This window comes from Piliocolobus tephrosceles, chromosome 3, assembly GCF_002776525.5.
Source record: "Piliocolobus tephrosceles isolate RC106 chromosome 3, ASM277652v3, whole genome shotgun sequence".
In the NCBI taxonomy this organism is placed as follows: domain Eukaryota; kingdom Metazoa; phylum Chordata; class Mammalia; order Primates; family Cercopithecidae; genus Piliocolobus; species Piliocolobus tephrosceles.
This window is the reverse complement of record NC_045436.1, coordinates 4478216-4500635: the sequence shown is the minus strand read 5'-3', so window position 1 is coordinate 4500635 and position 22420 is coordinate 4478216. Positions and strand designations below refer to the sequence as shown.

At 39.4% G+C, this 22420-nt stretch overlaps 1 protein-coding gene across 3 annotated transcripts in view; it reads left to right on the top strand.

Moving 5' to 3' along the window:
* SNX25 (sorting nexin 25) overlaps positions 1-22420 on the top strand; it is a 144686-nt gene that overhangs the window by 100447 nt on the left and 21819 nt on the right. For all 3 annotated transcript variants that reach the window (XM_023220987.2, XM_023220988.2, XM_023220990.2), the window contains exons 8-11: positions 907-1038; positions 3714-3986; positions 12643-12807; positions 19649-19780. In XM_023220987.2, the coding sequence (XP_023076755.2) occupies positions 907-1038; positions 3714-3986; positions 12643-12807; positions 19649-19780 (702 nt within the window). The remainder of the gene's footprint in view (positions 1-906; positions 1039-3713; positions 3987-12642; positions 12808-19648; positions 19781-22420) is intronic.

Genomic DNA, 22420 nt, shown 5'->3' with positions numbered 1-22420 from the left:
GTAGTAAGAGATATTTCAGTTTACCAGTACTATGTTACATCCACTTTGACTTTAAAAAATGTGTGTTTTCAGCTCAACATCACTGATTGTTAGAGAAATGTAAATCAAAACCACAATGAGATACCATCTTACACCAGTCAGAATGGCAGTTGTTAAAAAGTCAAGAAACAATAGATGCTGGCGAGGTATGGAGAAATAGGAACACTTTTACACTGTTGGTGGGAATGTAAATTACTTCAGCCATTGTGGAAGACAGTATGACAATATATAATATGACAAGGATCTAGAACCAGAAAGACCATTTGACCCGGCAATCCCATTACTGCGTATATACACAAGGGAATATAGATCATTCTGCTATAAAGACACATGCACATATATGTTTATTACAGCACTATTTACAATAGCAAAGTCATGGAAGCAGCCCAAATGCCCATCAGTGATAGACTAGATAAAGAAAATGTGGTTCATATATACCACGGAATACTGCGCAGCCATAAAAAGGAATGAGATCATGTCCTTTGCAAGGACATGGATGAAGCTGGAAGCCATCATCCTCAGCAAACACACACAGGAACAGAAAACCAAATATCACATGTTCTCACTCATAAGTGGGAGCTGAACAATGAGAACACATGGACACAGGGAGGGGAACAACACACACCAGGGCCTACTGGGGAGTGGGCGGACAAGGGGAGAGAACTTTGAGGACTGGTCAGTAGATACAGCAAAACACCATGGCACGTTTACTTAAATAAAGTGTAAATTACTACAATAAAATTTTACTTTATTCCTTTAAAAAAATGCATTTTTATCCGAAATGTAGAAATTAGTCCATTGGAAGTTAAAGCTAACCGATATTTAAAATTTGATTTTTAAAAACGTTTTCTTAAATTCTCTTAATAGATTCTTCAGTTTGAAGATATCTTGGCCAATACTTTCTACCGAGAGCACTTTGGAATGTACATGGAAAGGATGGACAAGAGAACTCTGATTAGTTTTTGGGAATCTGTGGAACATTTAAAGAACGCTAACAAGGTAGTATATGTAGGCTGAAAGGAATATTAATCACTAGCTGATGTAAACTTGGCATGTGAGGCAGTGTATCTGTTTTTCTCAAGATAAGTGTACATTAAAAGAATCTTTTAAACCAAATACAATATTGACATTGTGTTCTACCCCATAATGGCAAATAAAACTACATTATGTTTTTACAGAAGGTGCTTTTGAATGTGTAGTCAGGGGAAAAAAGGTTTTGTAAATGTACCAAGAGATTGAATTTAGTTTTGACTATTTTTTTTACACATTATAAAAAGGCATATACATGTCCACATTGCTATTGTAATGAATTTGGTCCCCTCACCTACACTTCAGTCTCATAATCTTGCCATTTATAATATCATAATGTGCATGTTTTATACTTTGCTTTTATTTCAATTTTTTTTTTTTTTTTTGAGATGGAGTCTCACTCTTTTACCCAGGCTGGAGTGCAGTGGGGCCATCTCGGCTCACTGCAACCTCCACCTCCCAGATTCAAGCAATTCTCCTCCCTCACACTCCCAAGTAGCTGGGAGTACAGGCACATGCTACCACACCCAGCTAATTTTTGTGTTTTTAATAGAGACAGGGTTTTACCATGTTGGCCAGGCTAGTCACAAACTCCTAACTTCAGGTGATCTGTCTGTGTGGGCCTCCCAAAGTACTGGGATTACAGGCATGAGCCACCACACCTAGCTTTTATTTCAATTTAAATATGAATAAAGGAAAATAAAAATATTTTTGGGTACACATACATCTTGCAGTGAAGATCCCAATAATCAGCATTGTGCTTTGCATTTGGCAATATATATTTAAGAATTATGTGTACAGTCTTTATGTATACAGTCAGCCTTCCTTATCTGTGGGTTCTATATCTGTAGACTCAACCAACCATGGGCTGAAAATATTTGGGGGGAAAAAAACTGCATCTGTACTGAATATGTACAGACCCTTTTCCTTGTCATTATTTCCTAAAACTACAAAATCACAATCATTTATGGAACATTTACATTTTATTAGGTATAAGTAATCTAGAGAGGATTTTAAGTATACGAGAGAGTGTACATGGTTATATGCGAAAACACTGCACCATTTTATACCAGGGACTTGAATGTCCTCGGATTTTGGTATCTTTAGGAGATCTTAGAACCTATCTTCCATAGATCCCAAGGTACAACTGTACATGTATGTATATGTCTATAAACATACACAATAATATCTGTAATATGTGACATATGTGATCAGTATATACGATTGTGAGAGGTTTATTAAAATAAGTACGAAGAGGCCGGATGCGTTGGCTCACACCTGTAATCCCAGCACTTTGGGAGGCCAAGGTGGGCAGATCACAAGGTCAGGAGTTCAAGGCCAGCCTGGCCAACATGATGAAACCCCGTCTCTACTAAAAATACAAAAATTAGCCACACATGGTGGTGCAGGCCTGTAATCCCAGCTACTTACTTGGCAGGCTGAGGCAGGAGAATTGCTTGAACCCAAGAAGGCAGAGGTTGCAGTGAGCCAAGATCACTCCAGCCTGGGCAACAGAACAAGATTTGGTCTTGGGGAAGGCAGGGGGAAACACCAAGAGCATTTTGTATATTGAATTACTCATTCGCATATGAATGTTGCTAGAATAGACTGCCAGTTAAAAATATATCGTAAGTCATAAACTATATTTGTTAAGGAACTAAATACAGTCTTTAAATCTTCTTAGGAATGCCTTTTATTGTTAATTTACAAGCCCCAAATTACCTAATTTTATCCAATATTGTATTTGCTAACTCTGTTACTCATTTTAATCACCAGTTTTGACTCCAGATAACTTCTGGTTGTTCTCAAAGGAATATTGTAAAGAGCAATCTAAAAAGTTTTTCCTAAACTATGGAAGAGAATTTGAAAATTTTCAATGGAATAAAAGCATATAGCTTCCTTGAAATAGCCTTATTTTTTTGATCTAGCAACATTGATTTGGACATTCTGGGATGTATGTTAAATTAGTTATGTTCATTAAGTTGTATGCTTTTGCCCTTTACTGTTGTCAAAAACTTTGCATAATGTTCCTAGAGTTAATGCAATGCCTTTAGAGGAACTATAAAGATTATGTTAATCTGAAGAGATGTTCTGCGTTTCTGAAGTAGGCTGGTGATGACCCAGGCCCATTGCTGAAGACAAAGCTGTCTAATATAAGCTTGATGAGGACATAATCATTCTGAAGTAGTCATTCTGAAGAGTGTTTTTCTGAGTTACACAGTTATTATATTGACTTCTTTCTGGGATGAGAAATGGCACTTCTAGTTTCTTATATTAGGTAATATTAGGTAAAAAGTTAAATTGATATTAGCTAACACATTTTTTTCTTGTGGAATTCAGATTTATGAAAAGGAACCTATTACAGGAAGAGAACTGTTATTCTGTTTTTCCCGCCTCCAGTGGTTAAAAGAAATTGCAGGTGTTGACTGTTTAACATGTTCATTTAAAGAACCAGTTTTTTTGTTTGTTTGTTCGTTTTTTAGGATGCGACATTTGCCCCTTGATCCTGAATATGGACACAAAATTCTGCGTGCCAGGGTGCATCTTAAGTGTCTTTCTTCTGACTTTCAAATGCAGAGAATTCAGAGAAAAATAATTTTTCTCAGAGATATGTCTTACTTTTCTTTATCTTCCTGTCTTTTCAGAATGAAATTCCACAATTAGTTGGTGAAATTTATCAGAATTTCTTTGTGGAGAGCAAAGAAATATCTGTGGAAAAATCACTTTACAAAGAAATTCAGCAGTGTCTTGTAGGAAATAAAGGTATTGAAGTATTCTACAAAATCCAGGGAGATGTTTATGAGATCCTAAAGGATAGGTATTACCCTTCATTTATTGTCAGTGACCTGTATGAGAAATTGTTGATAAAAGAGGAAGAGAAACATGCCTCACAGATGATTTCCAACAAGGATGAGACGGTGAGTCACATTTAACTTTCTGCTCCTTTTTATTGGATAAGCTTTTAAATATGTTTAGGTGGGTACATATTGTGTGAGCCAAATTTGATGCACATCTTTGTCTTTTAATATACGGGACCTTAAATAGAATAAAAGTAACATCTTTTAATATACAAGACCTTAAACAGAATAAAAAGTAAGCGTGAATAACCTTGTCTCTGGTTGTATGTATTTCTTCTTGCCCTTTTATCCTCTGACCTACATGTTCCCTCCTGCTGGCATTGAGTCAGAGACCTCCTGCCCTCTGTCTGTTTTAGACACATCTCTGGTCTGACTCCTGAAAAGTGAAGGCAGAAAGTCTGTAGGGTGGGACATTTATGGGTTAGACTAGTTAAGAAAACCAGTAGAACTATAGCCCTAGAAGAGAGAAGAGATGGGGAAAAAATGAGGAGAGGTAGGGAATGCAGGAGGGGTTAAAGGAAATATTTTGGAGTTTAAAGAAGTCAGAAGAAATTAAAATGCTCCAAAAGAAAACTTGCTAATGTAAGAGTTAAATAAAGAGGAAAGAAACATGAAAAGCAGCTTGACAGTCAAAGACAGACTTATTTTGGAGAATAAACCTGAGAGGGGCTTCTGGAAGATTTTTTGGTCAGGAGCACTCCCTCTTACAGACTAAGAGTATTTAAGGGTTTTAGGGTGAGACAGCTTATGACAGGCTTGGAATGTTTCTGTGTGGAGGAGAAGTTTATTGCAGGGTTGGAATGTCTCTGGCCAGAGGGGAGGTTATCTTGGGGCTGACATCTCTCTGGCCGGAGGGAAGGTTATCTCGGGGCTGGCATGTCTCTGATCGGGGAGGGGTTTATCTTAGGGTTGGAATGTTTCTAGTTGGAGATGTCATCTGTGGTTTGTGGTCTTGCTGACCTTAACTATTAGGCTGATGCCCTTTGTATTTAGGTGGTTTTTGATCAAGGGGATCTTTAGAATGGCAGTGCTTGTCCAAGATGGCGATGCTCCTGCTCTGTCAGTCCAGACCCTGTAGTTATGAAAAGGACAAGGGGTGGCGTGTTCTTTCTGGCTACTTCCTGCTGATGAGGGGACGGAGAGTTTTCTGGTCTTGAATTGACTGTAGGAGTAATGCCATCTGTGGATGTTTTTGGGTAGTTATCTGTGAAATAGCCATAATCCTGTCATTTAAAAATTTTTGAAAAAGGTTAATTAGGCAAGATAAGAACATTAGTCCTAGGCATATTATTAGGAGAGGGCCCAGGAATGGGGATCACCCATGCTATGATTTTGTTTCCAAACCAAGAATCTGTTTGGTTATTTTGGTATTCCCTTAGCTTTTTAGCCCTTTCTTTAAGTTTTTCAGCAGTTTGTCTCTTACTAGGCCCAATTGATTGAGATAGAAACAACATTCCTCACCCAGTGAGAGACAGAGGTGCTTGTTTGGAAAGGTCCATGTGTAATTTTCTGTAAGTAACCGTTAGTAAAAGACAAATCGCCGGGTGTGGTGGCTGACGCCTGTAATCCCAGCACTTTAGGAGACTGAGGCGGGTGGATCATGAGGTCAGGAGTTTGAGACCATCCTGGCCAACACAGTGAAACCTCATCTCTACTAAAAATACAAAAACATAGCTGGATGTGATAGCACGCGCCTGTAGTCCCAGCTACTTGGGAGGCTAAGGCAGAAGAATCACTTGAACCCGGGAGGCAGAGGTTGCAGTGAGCCAAGAGCACGCCACTGCACTCCAGCCTGAGCGACAATGTGAAACTCCATCTCAAAAAAAAAAAAAAAAGACACATCATGGTAGGACTGATTTGCTGTATTATACTTGGTTTAATTATTTGCATACAGCACAGTAAGAAGAATTATTTGTTAAATAGGACTTTTAAATTGGCTTTGATGAAACTTTGTTCCGTAGAAGGAATCTGAGATAAGACCTTTTTAAAGCCAAGCCCAGTCATGGATTGTTACCATCAGATACCTATGAGTTGGGTGATGTTTCTCCTCTTGAGGTTCCAGGATAACTTGGGGTTCCTGGCCTGTCAGAAAGTGACCTTCTTTACTGACCACAGATCAGAAACCCTGTATAGGAACTGTGTACACAGTATATGAGGCCAGTTTTCTAAGGGCTTTATTGGCTTCATAAGTCAAGTTTGATTCCTTAAAGGAAAGCACACCATTCCAGTCAAAGGCTTGGTAAAATAACCACTTTTTCCAACTGTGTCCTGTTACAAAAGAAAACAAATTCTTATTGCACTTATGCAAATAACTATATTGCCATAACTTAAGAATATTCAGAGATAGTTTCCAAATTCTAGAGAAAATCAGGTAGAGAGAAACAAGTATGCTTCAAATTTTGTTCATGGGAGTATACTATAGTGCTAAAAGCTGTCAATAGCTCAAAAGAAAAGTTACTTTGACTTTGAAAACCAAAACAAAGGATTAGCAATATTTTAAGCAAAACATCAGAAAGATCACTCCAGTCGCCTGTTAGTTCCGTTCATACAGTTAATTCCTGTCCTGCTTGACAGTAATGAACATTTTAGCTATTCAAGAGTCCTGAACATTTTTACTCTATTCTGATGTCACAATCTCCAAAGTTATCAGAAACCTGCCTTTAAGAGCACCTGTTAGAGCCTTATAGCAGATTATAAAACCACCTTCTAAAGAGGACCAAAACAAGACAACAATTGTTTATGGATGACCAAAAGTTTTAGGGTAGCCATAGTTAAAGACACAGTTGACAAGGAAATCTGTTACCTCTGTGGCACAAAGTAATTTTAACATAACAATTATAATTACTACTGATAACATAAAGATATGTCAGAATTATAGGAGTCTCCCATAACATTGGAACACATACCAATAACTTATTTATGCAAACATAGCCCAAAGCTAAACAACATTTTGTATTTGACAGCGCTTCCTATATGATTTTATACCAAATAAACCAAATTTTACTTTTATATTAGTGTGCTATTCATGTTAAACTCAATTTTTAATAAACCTTGTAGACACATTTACCCAATTTTAATGTTTGACCATAAAGTAAGATTTTTATAGACCCTTTTTAACCCTTTATAATTTTTGTTAAGGAGCAGGTTAGTGCTTTAAGAAAAACCCGTTGTGCTTTTATTTTAAGGCTCAGTTTACAGAAAAACTGGATGATACCCCTTCAACTTTAGCCAGTATGTTTACACACAGAATTTCCTTTACAATTAACCTTCCAAAACTTGCGTAAACCTTCTTTTTTATTTTATTCAACTTAAAACAATTCTTTAACCTTTTAATCTAGGTAAAAATCCACATTCCTATGCCTCCTTATAATCTTTTTACCAAAAGTATATGTAAATTGTTTTTTCAGTAGTCTTAAATACATATTACACTGTTAACTTGTAGCAACCTTTACTTTTGTTGGTAAGTTTGGGATTTTAATTATGTACTAGGTGGAGAGCTGAGGACCTAGACAGAAGTGCAGATAAGGTCTGACTTATTCCAGCATTTGACTCTGTGTGGCCTGGGCCTTCTCTAGCTGTGAAGCAGGCAGGTTGTACAGCTAAGAGTTATAGTAGCATTTTATAAAGCATTCAGGAGGCTTAATCACTTTTAAATTGTACAACATTTATTATATGAATTCCCTTTTATAAAATTTTTCACAACTTACACAGACAATCTCTGACATGCCTCGACTTTCTGATTTGTTGTAAACATCCCTCTCTTTAAACAACCAGTTAATTTACTTTAGGACAAGAATTTACCACATAAGATACTTTTTTATATAAATTATCTTTTCTTTAATATCATTTGCACAGCTGGGGGTATGGCTAATTTCACATGTCCCCAGGCCTTATCTATTTTTGTGTATTAACTTAGTTTACAGTTTAGCTTTGAAACAAAGATGGCAACAATCCTTTCCCAAAACAAACTTCCTTTATGTCTGTGGACTAGACTGCCTAAAGCCACAAGATTAGAAGTTAGGGTATTTCACTAAATAGTTCAAGATGTAGCTAACTTTATTAGACTAATATTAATGTTTCATTTATTAAAAAATTACACAAGCAAAGATTATTCCGTCTGGGCTGAGTTATAATTTTGTAGCCTGTATGCTAGATTTTGACACCTTATAGTATTTGGCAGAGATAAGTATGAAATTGCTTGATCAATAAATGCAAGCAAAAATGTATGCAGGCAGTTCTTAAGACATTTCTGATCTTACTGTGCCAGTAAGTTGTAAAGTCTTGTGGACTGAAAGATCACACAGCTTTTACTTTTCCCGTAAAAATATTTGATTTAAGCACTTATTTTTATTAGGCCAATTAATTAGAGCTCTTTTAGTAGACATTGCATGCAGCACATTTATAGCCACACAGACACCCAGAAGAAGATCCAGTAGTTATAAGATTTTTTTTCTAATTTCCCAATTGGATTATTGGCCTTTGGGTGAGGCCCTTTAAGAATAAAGGCTAGGAAAACAATTTCCATGGCCTAATAAACAAGTGTAGCTGGAAGACATAGACAGATTTTGAAAGGTACTTATTCACCTCTAATTCCAGGGGTTCCATAAGGAAAACAGAGATTTTTTCCCAAAGCGGGATTTGTGACACTTTTTTGATTTTCCCAAGGAGCCCCAGGCCACCAGATGTCATTTTAGGGTCTTTCATACATGCACCAAGAGTGGCAAGACAGAGTGGAGAAAAGTAATTCAGTTGACTGGGAAAAAGCCTTTTCCAGGAAAACAAGATTTATGAAGAGGAAAACATAAAGGCCTTTTAAATATACTCATAGCTTGGATATTCATTTTAATTAAGTTGACTGCTCTTATCGGGGTGAGGGTGGAGGTTAGAGTTATATAAATGTCATGCCAAGTTAAAGAATTGAGTTACGTATAGGAATTCCCTGTGATAATGAGAGGGATTTTCAGAAAAAGATCCCAGATGCTGTTTGATCTGTGACAAATCAAACATGGAGAAAGGGACATGAATGCAAGCAGTGCCTTCAACCCCAGCTGCTTCCCGGAGGGGGAGAATGGCGGATTGACTGGTTGGAGTAGTTTTTGAACAGGTAACAGGTGGAGAAGGAGGAGGAGCAGAATTTGGGACTGAAGGCTTGGGGACAGGAGGGGCCACTGGGGTGGAGGTTTGAACAGGTGAGGAGCAGATGCAGGGGAATAAGAATACAGAGGGGATCCGTCTGCAGGCTCGAAAGGGGTTTCCAAGGAAGGAGTTTCGAAAGAAGGAGTTTTGGAGGAAGGAGAGGCCCAGGGAGGGTTTTCATTAAGAAGAAGGATTTCATGAGGGGTGCGAGCTTGACATGGGGAGAGTTGGGATCTAAGGTAGAAGAAAGCCTGAATATAGAGAACCACTTGCCATTTGCTATTCGTGGTTATAAAATTGTCAAGGTCCCTGAGAATTTGAAAGTCAAAGGTGCCGTTTTTGGGCCATCAGTTGTCATTATCTAATTTATATTGGGGCCAGGCTATGTTGCAATGAAAAACCAAACGCTTTGGCTTTATGCTTCTTATAAGCCAAGTTTCATGAGATTGTGAAGGACGCAGGAATGTGGGATTGTTTGGCACCCATATGGATGAGTGAGAAGAGGCTGAGGGTATCTGTTTTTTTGTTCCAGGCATCCCCAGACAAAAGACAGAGACCCGGAGTCTTCTTTCCAAAAGAGGACGGTTAAGCTAAGAAGAAACTGGGTGTCCCCAAGATTTCTTTTAGTTTAGTCCCACTGGTCCTCTGAGGATCAGGATGGCAGACCTGACTTTCCTGGGTATCGTGAGAAAGCCTAGGGAAGGCAGATTTCACCAGTTGACTAGATTAGTGTCTGACGTTGGATGTTCCGGTTGGAATCAGCAAAGGGCCTCTTTGACTGGAGCCGCACAAGGAAGACAGAGAGAGAGACAGAGAGAGAGAAGAGAGGATGAGGGAGGAGGAGGGGACAAAGACTAGAGAGCTAAATATGTGTTGCGGGTGGTCGGAGGTGGATTCCTGAGACCTGAGGGTTTTAAGAACCCACCTGTGAGTAGCCCCAGCCTGAGCCTCACAGTCCGCTTCAGGTTAGTTGTCCTCCTCATGCAAATCACTCGAAAAGTGAAGTGAGAGGCAAGACAGGGTGGGTGGCCAGAGACTCAGGATCCAGCAGGACGGGCTGCTGCTGCCCACTGCTTCCTGAGTCGCAAGAGAGTCTCTATCCCCAACACACATCCTAGGTTTCAGCATCAAATGTAAGAGTTAAAGAAAGGAAAGAAACATGAAAAGTGGCTTAACAGTCAAAAGACAGGTTTATTTTGGAGAATAAACCCGAGAGGGGCTTCTGGCCGATTTCAGTCAGGAGCACTCTCTCTTACAGACGAAGAGTATTTACTGGTTTTAGGGTGAGAGAGCTTATCACAGGCTTGGAATGTTTCTGTGTGGAGAAGAAGTTTATTGCAGGGTTGGAATGTCTCTGGTCAGAGGGAAGGTTATCTTGGGGCTGACATCTCTCTGGCTGGAGGGTTGTCTCAGGGCTGGCATGTCTCTGGTCAGGGAGGGATTTATCTTAGGGTTGGAATGTTTCTGGTTGGAGATGGCATTTGTGTTTTATGGTCTTGCTGACCTTAGCCATTAGGCTGATGCCCTTTGGATTTAGGCAGTTTTTGGTCAAGGGAAACTTTAAAATGGTGGTGCTTGTCCAAGATGGCGATGCTCCTGCTCTGTCAGCTAAGCCACACGTTAAGTCTAGTTTTCTTATAGCATATGCAATTATTTTGGATAGCTCCAGTTGCCACCTCTTATTTACTGTTAGTGACCCCTATGAGTTTTAAGGTTTGTGTGAAAAGAAACAAATTGTTTTATAGTCATCTTACATGGAAAGATTATGATTTTGTCTTGGATTTTTTCTTTCTGCCCAGTGCACTATCTCCAGCCCTGAGGACTCAAGTGCTTGCTCTTGATGGTATTGGAAGTCATCTTGGGATCTCTGAACTGTTGGTGGTCTGAGCTTCATATACATTCTTTTTTTTAAGTTTTGTTACTTGGTCCTTTACATGTAAAATCACTGAACTGATTAGTCCAAAATTCACAATATATTGCATTTTATTTTTGATAGGTCACAGTTTGTTGTATCTATGTTATCTCTCTACTTCAGAAATTAAGATGATTAATTTTACAGCAAATGCTGTAAAAGAGGTTATTGAAATTAATTAAAACATCTATACTCAGCAGATACATTGAATAAGGATATGAACTGACATTTGATGTGAGGTGACAGTAAACAAATAGGAAAAAGTGCCTACTTTCACCTAGGATTCAAAGAGGGCTGATACATAACTGACCTTTCGAGAACTCCAACTCTTTGTTCCAGTAATCTCTAGAAGTGGGAACTTTAGGAAATGAATCCTAGGAAAATAATTAAAATGTAGAAAAAAGTTTATGCATTTGTTTGTTTCTATACATCTGGGATAGCAATAAAGCAGAATCAACCCATACCAGGAGCATCGTTAGGAATGTGCCTCATAAGTTCTCAGTGCCATTGTTATTCTAATTATTCTCATACAAAGCTGATTTAAAAATGGTAATTTTGAAGGTGATAATACCCTCAATAACCCAGCATTGTGTGTTATATGAAGACTGCAGAATACCCATTCAAATGAATACAAAGTATGAAATTATATATCATTTATATATATATTTATACACAACCAGTTAAAAGAACATATGGGCCAGGTGCAGTGGCTCACATCTGTAATTCCAGCACTTTCGTAGGCTGAGGCAGGTGAATCACTTGAGGTCAGGAGTTCAAGACCAGCCTGGCCAACATGGTGAAACTCTGTCTCTACTAAAAATACAAAAATTAGCTGGACGTAGTGGTGAGTGCCTGTAGTACCAGCTACTGGGGAGGCTGAGGCAGGAGAATGGCAGGAACCCGGGAGGCGGAGCTTGCAGTGAGCTGAGATCCGGCCACTGCACTCCAGCCTAGGCGACAGAGCGAGACTCCATCTCAAAAAAAAGGAAAGTTAAGGATAAACGGAAGCTGGATCTCAGCAGTTCTCTGCGGTGCCCTGTGTGCTGTTGCTGCTCATGATTCTAATTCCTGTGCTGTTGGGTAATCCAGGCAGACTTTTCCAAGTTACAGAGTTCCTATGAATATTCACTCACTTTCAAATGCTATTTTACTTGTAAAATAATACACCTATTGATTTGTAGAATATATCAAGAGAAGGACTGAACAAAGCATATACTGAAAATACTTTCATTCGTGGGAATATGGTAATTTTCTTTTATTGCATGAGTTTTTAATAATCTACTTAGGAGACTGGAAAGAAGCCAAACGTCAGCGTCTTGGTTGGAGATTAGGTACAGAATATCAGGTCGAGTTGGGAAGAAAACTGAGTTGTCGTCCCTTGTTCTATGCAGATTTCCTTAGACGTACCACTTGGGAAATAATGGCATGGGATTTCCCCCCCTTTTTTTAGGCTATAAAATGTTTCCTTTTTGCAATTCTGAACACCATTTACTTTGGTTCCAAAGACTTTGATTTTTCTCTTTGCTGAGAAAAAGCAGTCTGAATTTTCTACTTTGGTATTCTTTCCTTCCTGAAATGTAGTATTTTGCAACACGGTATCGTGACAGATAATAATTGCTGAATTTTCTGTCATTATAAGATATGGTGGTATGTGACTGTCCCCTCCAGGGCCCACGAGATGAGGCTGGTGAGGAAGCCGCGGATGACAGAACCAATCGGATCAATGAACAAGCCAGTTTTGCTGTAAACAAACTGCGAGAACTAAATGAGAAACTTGAATATAAAAGGCAAGCTCTAAATTCTATTCAAAATGCACCAAAACCTGACAAGAAGGTAACTCTTTGCTTTCAAGGTTGTCTTTGAAAGTTTACATTTGTCTAATTTGGTAGTTTTCAGTTGAAGTTGAGAAGTGTCCGTTTCTTTTAAAATAATTTTAACCATGAGCAAGTTCCACTGTAATTTTTTTGCTTCTAGGATAGAATTAGAAAGCATTTGTTTTTCATCTCGTATGGTTTGAAGTTCTTTCTCAGTTTCAGCTGTGAGTAACTCTGTTCTTTGCATCTGCTTTGCCTACAGGGCCTTTGGGGAACAGGCTAAGCTTTCTCTTGTGCCAGGGTCATTTCTGAAAGTTAATTAAATACTCGAGGACAATCTTTTGAAAAAAAAAATGTTTTCTTTTAACTGCTGCAAGTGCAATTTAGGGAACTTTACAGTGTTGTACAGGAAATAAATTGTTTTGCTAGAAAACAACAATTTGAAAGTTTAAAAATGTACAGCATCTCACTAATTGACCTTTCTCAAACCCAAGCTGTGGTGTGGCTTTTTGCTTTGTGTTTTGCTCCTTAGAATTAAACAAGGAGGTTTCTCTAATATAGATATGGCTGATGCACTTTGGTCTCCCAGATTGGTCTCTGGCACTTTCTGAATGTGTGTTTGAGGATTTCAAGTGGTCAACATCAGAGCAACTTCAAATAAAACAATTTCAGTGAGTCACAGTGGGTTTTCTGTGAGCGTGTGCCCAATCCTATTGAGCCTTCTTTAGTACTCTTTTTGTAGACATTCAAATGCTTTTGTAGTAGGAGAATATTCCTGAAACAAGATGTAAGAAAAACTGGTATCATGAGCCTGTCAGCAATTTACAATTAAAATATCTATTCATCTGTAATCCAGTCACTGTCTAGTTAAACAGTGAGTTTTCTTTAACAAAGAAAAAGGAAAAGAGAAGGAAGAAAGACCTGCAAAGGTGTGTCATCTTGGTTAGTAGTAATATTTTTACAAAATTATGTAGGAAGAAGTTTAATGGGAGTGTCACATTAATCATTGGTGATGGGCTGGCTGCACAATGGCTCATGCCTGTAATCTCAGCCCTTTGGAAAGCTGAGACGGGTGGATCGCTTGAGCCCAGGAGTTTGAGACCAGCCTGGGCAACATAGGGAGACCCCATTTCTAGTAAAAATTAAAAAAAAAAAATTAGCTCAGCATGGTAGTGCATGCCTCTAGTCCCCAGCTCTAGGCAGCTGAGACAGGAGGATCTCTTGAGTCTGGAAAGTCAAGGCTGCACTGAGCCGTGATTATGTTACTGCACTCCAGACTGGGCAATAGTCTCAACAACAACAACAACAACAACAACAACAACAACAACAACAACAACAATAACAAAAACCCGTGGCCAGGCGCAGTGACTCACACCTGTAATCCCAGCACTTTAGGAGGCTTCACAACATCGTGAAACCCCGTCTCTACTAAAAATACAAAAATTAGCCCTGCGTGGTGACGGGTGCCTGTAATCCCAGCTACGCAGGAGGCTGAGGCAGGAGAATCTCTTGAACCCAGGAGGCAGAAGTTGCAGTCAGCCAAGATCATGCCATTGCACACCAGCCTGGACAACACAGCAAGACTCCATCAATCAATCAATCAGTCAATATTAATCGTACTCTGAAACGGAAACAAATGGCCAAATTTCCTGGATTGTCAGAAGAAATAGTTCATTCTCCCCGTTACAGGGAGTCATTCCCAGTTACTACATACAGAACTCGGAAGCCTGATCGTCTTCCCAGTGACAAGAGCATGTCTGAGATGATCCACAGAATTTGCTGGCATGGCAGATAATCAGTGTCTGCAATGTGGCATGTTCTTTAAGAACAGCTGTCTTATTTCTTCTGGATTCATCTTATTATAAATTAAAATGCATCTATGGATAACAGTATGAAAGACGAGCTAGAGAATGTTCATTGAATTATTTTCTGCTTGGTTTGTTTGAAAGACGTTCTTCAGCCCTTCTTAAAATAACTTTTGATAACCATGGAATATTCTTAGCTATATTATATTTCATATATATTATATGAAAGAATTTTCAGGAAACGTGGAGCAATTCACTGGTACTATGGCTTAATTTGAACTCTACTCTCTGATCTACGTTTGCTATGTAATCAGATTGTCCACAGGCTACTCCCGGAGCACTCTGCTTCTGGCAGTTGCGCACAGGACAGGAAGGCTCTGAGGATGGAAGGCAACTAACTGATCCTTCTCTCCAGAAGGAGACATAGTGCTCCTCTTGTGTTTTACTCATGTTGGTAAAAAATTAATAATTAATTTTTTAAAAAACTTAAGATTGGCCGGGCTTGGTGGCTCATGCCTGTAATCCCAGCACTTTGGGAGGCCAAGGCAGGCGGATCACCTGAGGTCAGAAGTTTGAGACCAGCCTGGCCAACGTGGTGAAACCCCGCCTCTACTAAAACTACAATAATTAGCCAGTCGTGGTGGCGGGCACCTGTAATCCCAGCTACTCGGGAGGCTGAGACACGAGAATCGCTTGAACCTGGGAGGTGGAGGTGACAATGAGCCGAGATCACGCCGTTGCACTCTAGCCTGGGCAATAGAGTGAAACTCAGTCTCAAAAAAAAAAAAACCAAAAAACCCTAAGATTAATGTTGAAAAAGGTTTTGGCAATCTAGCAGTTAACACACTCTACCCCGAAATCTTGTAATAGTAAGACTTCTCTGGATTCAATATCTAAGTGTGAATCAGATCATTTTCCTGTGAGCATACAGTGGTGCAGACTTCTCCCCAATACAGAATGCCAGTGGTTTGCATAACCCTCCTTCTCTCACAGACCTCTGTACCAGCAGTGTAATTAGCTACCAGATGGTAAAGTTAGCCTTTTAGTTTGATTCCTGAAATTTACTGCCTAGGTTTTTTTTTTTGTTTTGTTTGTTGCTGTTGTTGTTGAGACGGAGTCTTGCTCTGTTGCCCAGGCTGCTGGCACGATCTCGGCTCACTGCAAGCTCCGCCTCCTGGGTTCCCGCCATTCTCCTGCCTCAGCCTCCCGAGTAGCTGGGACTATAGGCGCCCGCCACCACGCCCGGCTAATTTTGTTTTGTATTTTTATTAGAGACGGGGTTTCACCATGTTAGTCAGGATGGTCTCAATCTCCTGACCTCGTGATCCTCCCGCCTCGGCCTCCCCAAGTGCTGGGATTACAGGCGTGAGCCACCGTACACGGCCGGTTTTTTGTTTTTTTCCTTTACAGTGATTTTGTGAGTCTGAAGCAAACTGTCCAATTCTAGGGTAATGTTGGGAGTAAACCACTAACCATGAAGAATCTCAGTAACACAAGTGATGAGTAAATGCATGGTGCTGTGCTAGTCACCGAAGACTCAGTGTAACATAGAGTCTGATGCCTGCCCTCAAGGAGCAAATATGCTGGTTATGGAATTAAAACACATGAAAATAAAATGATCACAGTACTTATTGATGATAAAATTCAGGACAATGGCATAGGCAAGGAGTGCTTCCTGTAGGCTTTCTGAGGAAGGAAAGAGCCCTTGAACACTGCATATTCAGGAGAGTTTTGGAGCAGAGCTGCTGTCCTCAAACTACAGAGTTATGTAACTTTATAGGCTTTCTCATAAAAGAGATCTGAAGAGATGGTGAGTGTGGCATTTAAAAAATATTATTTATTTTTGTAAATTCTGGTAAAATATATATAACATTTACCATTTTCGCTATTTTTAAAATTTTATTTTTTATTTCAGTACATTTTTAGGGAGCTGGTGGTATTTGGTTACATGAATAAATTCTTTAGTGGTGCTTTCTGAGATTTTTGTTGCACACATCACCTAAGCAGTGTACACTGTATTCAGTTGTAATCTTTTATCCCTCATCCCCGCTCCAACCCTCTCCTGAATCCCCAAAGTCCAATGTATCATTGTCATGCTTTTGCCTCCTCATAGCTTAGCTTCCACTTATGAGTGAGAACATATGATACTTGGTTTTCCATTCCTGAGTTACTCCACTTAGAATAATGGTCTCCAAGTCCATCCAGGTTGCTGTGAAGGCCATTATTTCGTTTCTTTTTATGGCTGAGTAGTAGTCTATGCTCTACACAGATCACATTTTCTTTATCCACTTGTTGATTGATGGGCATTTGGGCTGGTTCCGTATTTTTGAAATTGCAAATTGTGATGCTGTAAACATGCCTCTGCAAGTATCTTTTTTGTATAATGACTTATTTTCCTCTGCGTAGATGCCTAGTAGTGGGATTGCTGGATCAAACGATGTACTTTTAGTTCTTTAAGGAATTTCCATACTGTTTTCCATAGTGGTTGTACTAGTTTACATTCCCACCAACCATGTAAAAGTGTTCCCTTTTTACCACATCTACTCCAACATCTACTATTGTTGTATTTTTTGTTTTTTATTATGGCCATTCTTGCAGGAGTAAGGTGGTATCACATCGTGGTTTTGATTTGCATTGCCCTGATAATTCCTGATGTTGAGCATTTTTTTTATATGCTTGTTGGCCGTTTGTACATCTTCTTTTCAGAATTGTCTATTCGTGTACTTAGCCCACTTTTTGATGGGATTGTTTGTTTTTTTTCTTGCGAATTCGTTTGAGTGTTTTGTAGATTCTGGATATTAGTCCTTTGTTGGATGTATAGATTGTGAAGATTTTTTTCCCATTCTGTGGGTTGTCTGTTATTTCTGCTAATTATTTTTCTGTGCAGAAGCTTTTTAGTATTTTGCAACCATCACCACCATCCATCACCAGAACTTTTCTCATCATGAAAAACTGAAATTTTGTGTCTATGAAACAATAGTTCCCCATTTTTCCCTCCCTCCTGCTCTGGAAAAATCATCATTCTATTTTTTATCTCTATGAATTTAGCTACTCCAGCTACCTGATGTTAGTGGAATCATGCAACATTTGTCCTTCTGTGACTGGCATTTTTCACTTAGAGTAATATGTCTTCAGGCTTCATCCACGTGGCAGTGTGTGTTAGAATGTCATTGCTTTTTAAGGCTGAATCATATTTCATTGCATGTTTATACCACATTTTGTTTTGCTAACTATCCAGCAATAGACACTTGGTTTACTTCCACTTCTTGGCTATTGTTAGTAATGTTACAGTGAATGTGGTTATACAAATACCTCTTAAAAAGATCGTGCTTCCAGTTCTTTTGGTATATCCCCAGAAGTAGAATTGCTGGGTTCTATGCTAATTCTGTTTTTAATTTTTTGAGGAATCATTAAACTCTCTACCACAGCATCTATACCATTTTACATTCCCACTACCAGTGCACAAGGGTTCCGATCTCTCCATGTCCTCCCTGCCAACACTCATTATTTTCTTATTTTATAGTAGTCATCCTAATGGTTATCAGTTGGCATCTTATTTTGATTCTGATTTGCATTTCTCTAATGATTAGTGATGTTGAGTATCCTTTCATGTCCTTATTGGCCATTTGTGTCTCTGGAAAATGTCTATTCAAATCCCTTGTGCATTTTTAAATTGGGTTGTTTGTGGTTTTTTGAGGTTTAGGAGTTTTCTGTATTCTGGAGATGGAAACTGTCAGAGACGTGATTTGCACATATTTTCTTATATTTTGTGGTTTGCATTTTTACTATATCAATAGTGTTCTTTGATGCACAGTTTTAAATTTTGATGAATTCCAGTTTGTCTATTTTTCTTTTGTCGCCTGTGCTTTTAAAGTGTCATAACTAGTAAATCATAGCCAAACCCAATGTGATGAGGCTTTTCCCCTATATTCTGTTTTTGTTTTTGTTTTGTTTTGTTTGAGATGGAGTCTCGCGCTGTCTTCACTCGAGGCTGGAATGAAGCGGCACAATCTCAGCTCCCTGCAACCTCCAACCCCCAGGTTCAAGCAATTCTCCTGCCTTAGCCTCCTGAGTAGCTGGGATTATAGGCACCCACCTAACAACCTGGCTAATTTTTGTATTTTTAGTAGAGACAGGGTTTTGTCATGTTGGCCAGGCTGGTCTCCAACTCCTTACCTCAGGTGATCCACCCGCTTCAGCCTCCCAAAGTGCTAGTATTACAGGTGTGAGCCACTGTGCCCTGTGCCCGGCCCCCTGTATTCTCTTTTATGCATTTTATAATGTTTAGCTCTTTTGTTTAGATCTTTAATCTACTTTGAGTTAATTGTTGTATATAGGGTTAAGTGGCAACAGTCCAGCTTCTTTCTTTTGCATGTGAATATCCAATCTTCCCAGCATGATTTGTTGAAAACACTGTTCTTTCCCCCATTGAATGGTCTTGACACCCTTGTTGAAAATCACTTGACCATATATTATTTCTGGGCTATATTCCCTGGGTCTATATGTTTGTCTTTCTGCCAGTACCACTCTGTTTTGATTATTGTAGCTTTGTAGTAAGTTTTGAAGTCAAGAAGTATTGAGTCCTCCAACTTTGTTCTCTTTCAAAATTGTTTTGGCTATTTGGGGTCTCTTGAGATTTTATATGGATTTTAGGATGAATCTTTTTTATTTCTGCAAAAAACTGTTATTGAAATTTTGTTGGGGATTGCATTGAACCTGCAGATTGCTTGGGGTAGTACTGACAGCAATATTAATTCTTACAATCTGTGAACATGGGATGCCTTTACAGATATTTGTTTTCTTTAGTTTCTTTCATCAGTGTTTTGTAGTTTTCATTGTAGAATTATTTCACCTCCTTGTTTACATTAATTCCTAAGAATTTTTCTTAATGCTATTGTAAGTGGAATTTTTTTCTTAATTTTGTTTTTGGATTATTCACTGTTAGTGTATTGAAACACAGCTGATTATTGTGTGTTGACTTTGAATCCTGCTACTTCGCTGAATTGTGTAGTTTTAAGTGTTTTCATAACTCCCAGGATGTTTTCCCTGTGGCAGATTGTTTCCAAGTTGAAGGATGAAATAATCCTAATAGAGAAAGAACGCACAGACCTTCAGCTGCACATGGCAAGAACGGATTGGTGGTGTGAAAACCTTGGCATGTGGAAAGCCTCCATCACCAGTGGAGAGGTAGGTTTGACTGCTTTTCCTCTTAATTTATTTTAAAAGTTTGACTTTATTAAAAAAGATTTTATCCTGAAGAATGAAGATTGAGGGTAGAAGACTTACGCTCTTTCCTTTAGACCATATTTGTCCTACCTTCCTTCCCCCATAATTTTCACTCTGGTTCACTCATGACTGGGAACTATACAAGGCTGCTTGGTGTAGATCTGATCTCACTCCACTTCAAACAGCACGTTTTTCCTGTTCACTGGAATTGAAAGCAACTTTAATGTCCTTGAATTAGCCATTTATTTTTCCATTGAGGGTTGAAATGAAAGCACTTTTTGAATCTTGGAGATGAAAAACTAAAAATGTAAGTGCATCTGATTGTTTCATCCTGCTGACTTCAATTGCTTAAATTTCAGTATGTCTAAAATCTTCAATGAATATATTTTTTGAATTGTTTTGCTGGTTTTTTTTTGAGGTATATGAGATAAGAATTTGTAGAATATACTGTATCCTTTTTCATTTGTCTATAAAAATAATTTCATATAGGAGGAAAGATGCTGATAGGATTTTATGTCATTACTGTTGACAACTTCCTTCTCCCCTGCCCTACTGTCTGTCAAGTGGAAACCTGGAGATAAAAGTCATATAATGTGGTCATTTGAATAACCACATTATGTGCAAATATCAAGGTCTTGAGCAAGAGAGTGCTTTTTTTTGTCCTCATTGGTATTTCATATGACTCATCTTTGTTTTTCCTGCCTTTCCATCAAGCCAGTGGCTTGACACTCTTACAGTGGTTGGGAGAGGGTCAATTCACAACCTTAAATTTATCTCTAGGTTGGATAGCAAAACAAAGCATGTTCTCCAAGACCCACCCTGAAAGGACACACAGTACATGAGAGCCTAACCAGGTGCCTTTTGCACGTCTTTGGCACTTGCTGGTGCTCCCATTAAGCTAAGCTGCTGAACAATACACATTTCTCCATGGAAGGTAGGGAGCAGTGGATCAGGGAAGGTCATACCCAACCTCGGACTCCCACATAGAAACCCTCAGTAACCGCAGGTAGTTATTGTTTGGGTGGAAGTGTGGGAAGGTAATGGGCTCAGGGGAATGTAATGGCAAAAGCTGCTACAAGAGGCTGCTGGAGGACAGAATACAAATTCTGTTATCTCCTCAGTTTTGCTTAGAGCTGGCCCTGACACTTCACAGTGTATTAAAATCATCTTCCAAAGGCAAATATTAGGAGAGGCAGAAAGGGAAGGAAGGAACGGAAACCATCACAAGGCTCTGTGCCCTGGCAGTCAGTTGCTGCTAAGAAGCTTGCTGAGGTACTCTGGCCGGGGAAAAGATAGTGGAAATGGGAAAGGGGCACCTGACGTCTGGAGCTCACAAAGCAGTCCCAGGAAGGTGTGGAAGATGCATTTTCATCAAGCCAGACATGCCTGTATTCTGTGCTAGCTGACTCATCAGAAGTATGGTCTTAGGAAAGTCAGGTACCCTGTCTGTACCTCTACTTCCCTATCCTTACAGTGGGGTGAAAATCCTGCCTCACAGAGTGGGTGCTCAGTAAACCTCGCATCTCTTTCCCTCGCCTTTCCTACTGACTCTTTCTAATTCAATTTATGATGCTAATTCAAGCTCAAATTCAATGCATTTTACATTTTTTTCTTTTATCTTCTTATGTTAAGTATAGTAGTGGCCTATTCTGGATTATTGTCAGTATCTCAGTTGGGAGGTAAAGGAAATGTTATCTCCCAGTGTAAAATTTAATAAGAATAGAAATCAGAGCTTGTTGGATGCTGAAATTAAACTGGAGGTGCCCTCATCCTTCTCTGAGAGAGGTTCTGAGGTATTTGATGCCTGTTTGCTTGCTGTTAATTTATTTTCAAAGTAACACAGGATGAGCCTGCTGTATTAGTGTTCTTTTGCTGTGTAACACGTTTCATGCTTAAAGCAACACCCATGTATTGGTCACACCTCTGTAGGTCTGGAGTCCAGCTCAGAATGCATTGGCTCCCTGCCGGCTGGATCACAGGCTGAAGTCAGTGTGTTTCCCAGACTAAGGTCTTGTCTGAAGACTCAGTAAAACCCACTTCCAAGCTTATTCAGATTGTTGGCAGAATTTAGTTACTTTGGTCATAGAACTGAGATCTCTGTTTTATTTTTTTTTTTGAGACAGAGTCTCGCTCTGTCGCCCAGGCTGGAGTGCAGTGGCCGGATCTCAGCTCACTGCAAGCTCCGCCTCCTGGGTTTACGCCATTCTCCTGCCTCAGCCTCCCGAGTAGCTGGGACTACAGGCGCCGCCACCTTGCCCGGCTAGTTTTTTTGTATTTTTAGTAGAGACGGGGTTTCACCGTGTTAGCCAGGATGGTCTCGATCTCCTGACCTCGTGATCCGCCTGCCTCGGCCTCCCAAAGTGCTGGGATTATAGGCTTGAGCCACCGCGCCCGGCGAGATCTCTGTTTTCTTGCTGACTTCCTTCTTGGAATTTGAATCTTTCTGACTTCCTTTCGTATTATTGGCTAGCAAAAACTCTTTGCTTTTAGGTTAAGCCCACCTAGGAAATCCCCCTATTTTAAGGTCTACTATGCTGTATAACGTACCTTACTCGCTAGAATAAAATCTGTAATATTCACAGTTCCAGGGATCCTGCAGGG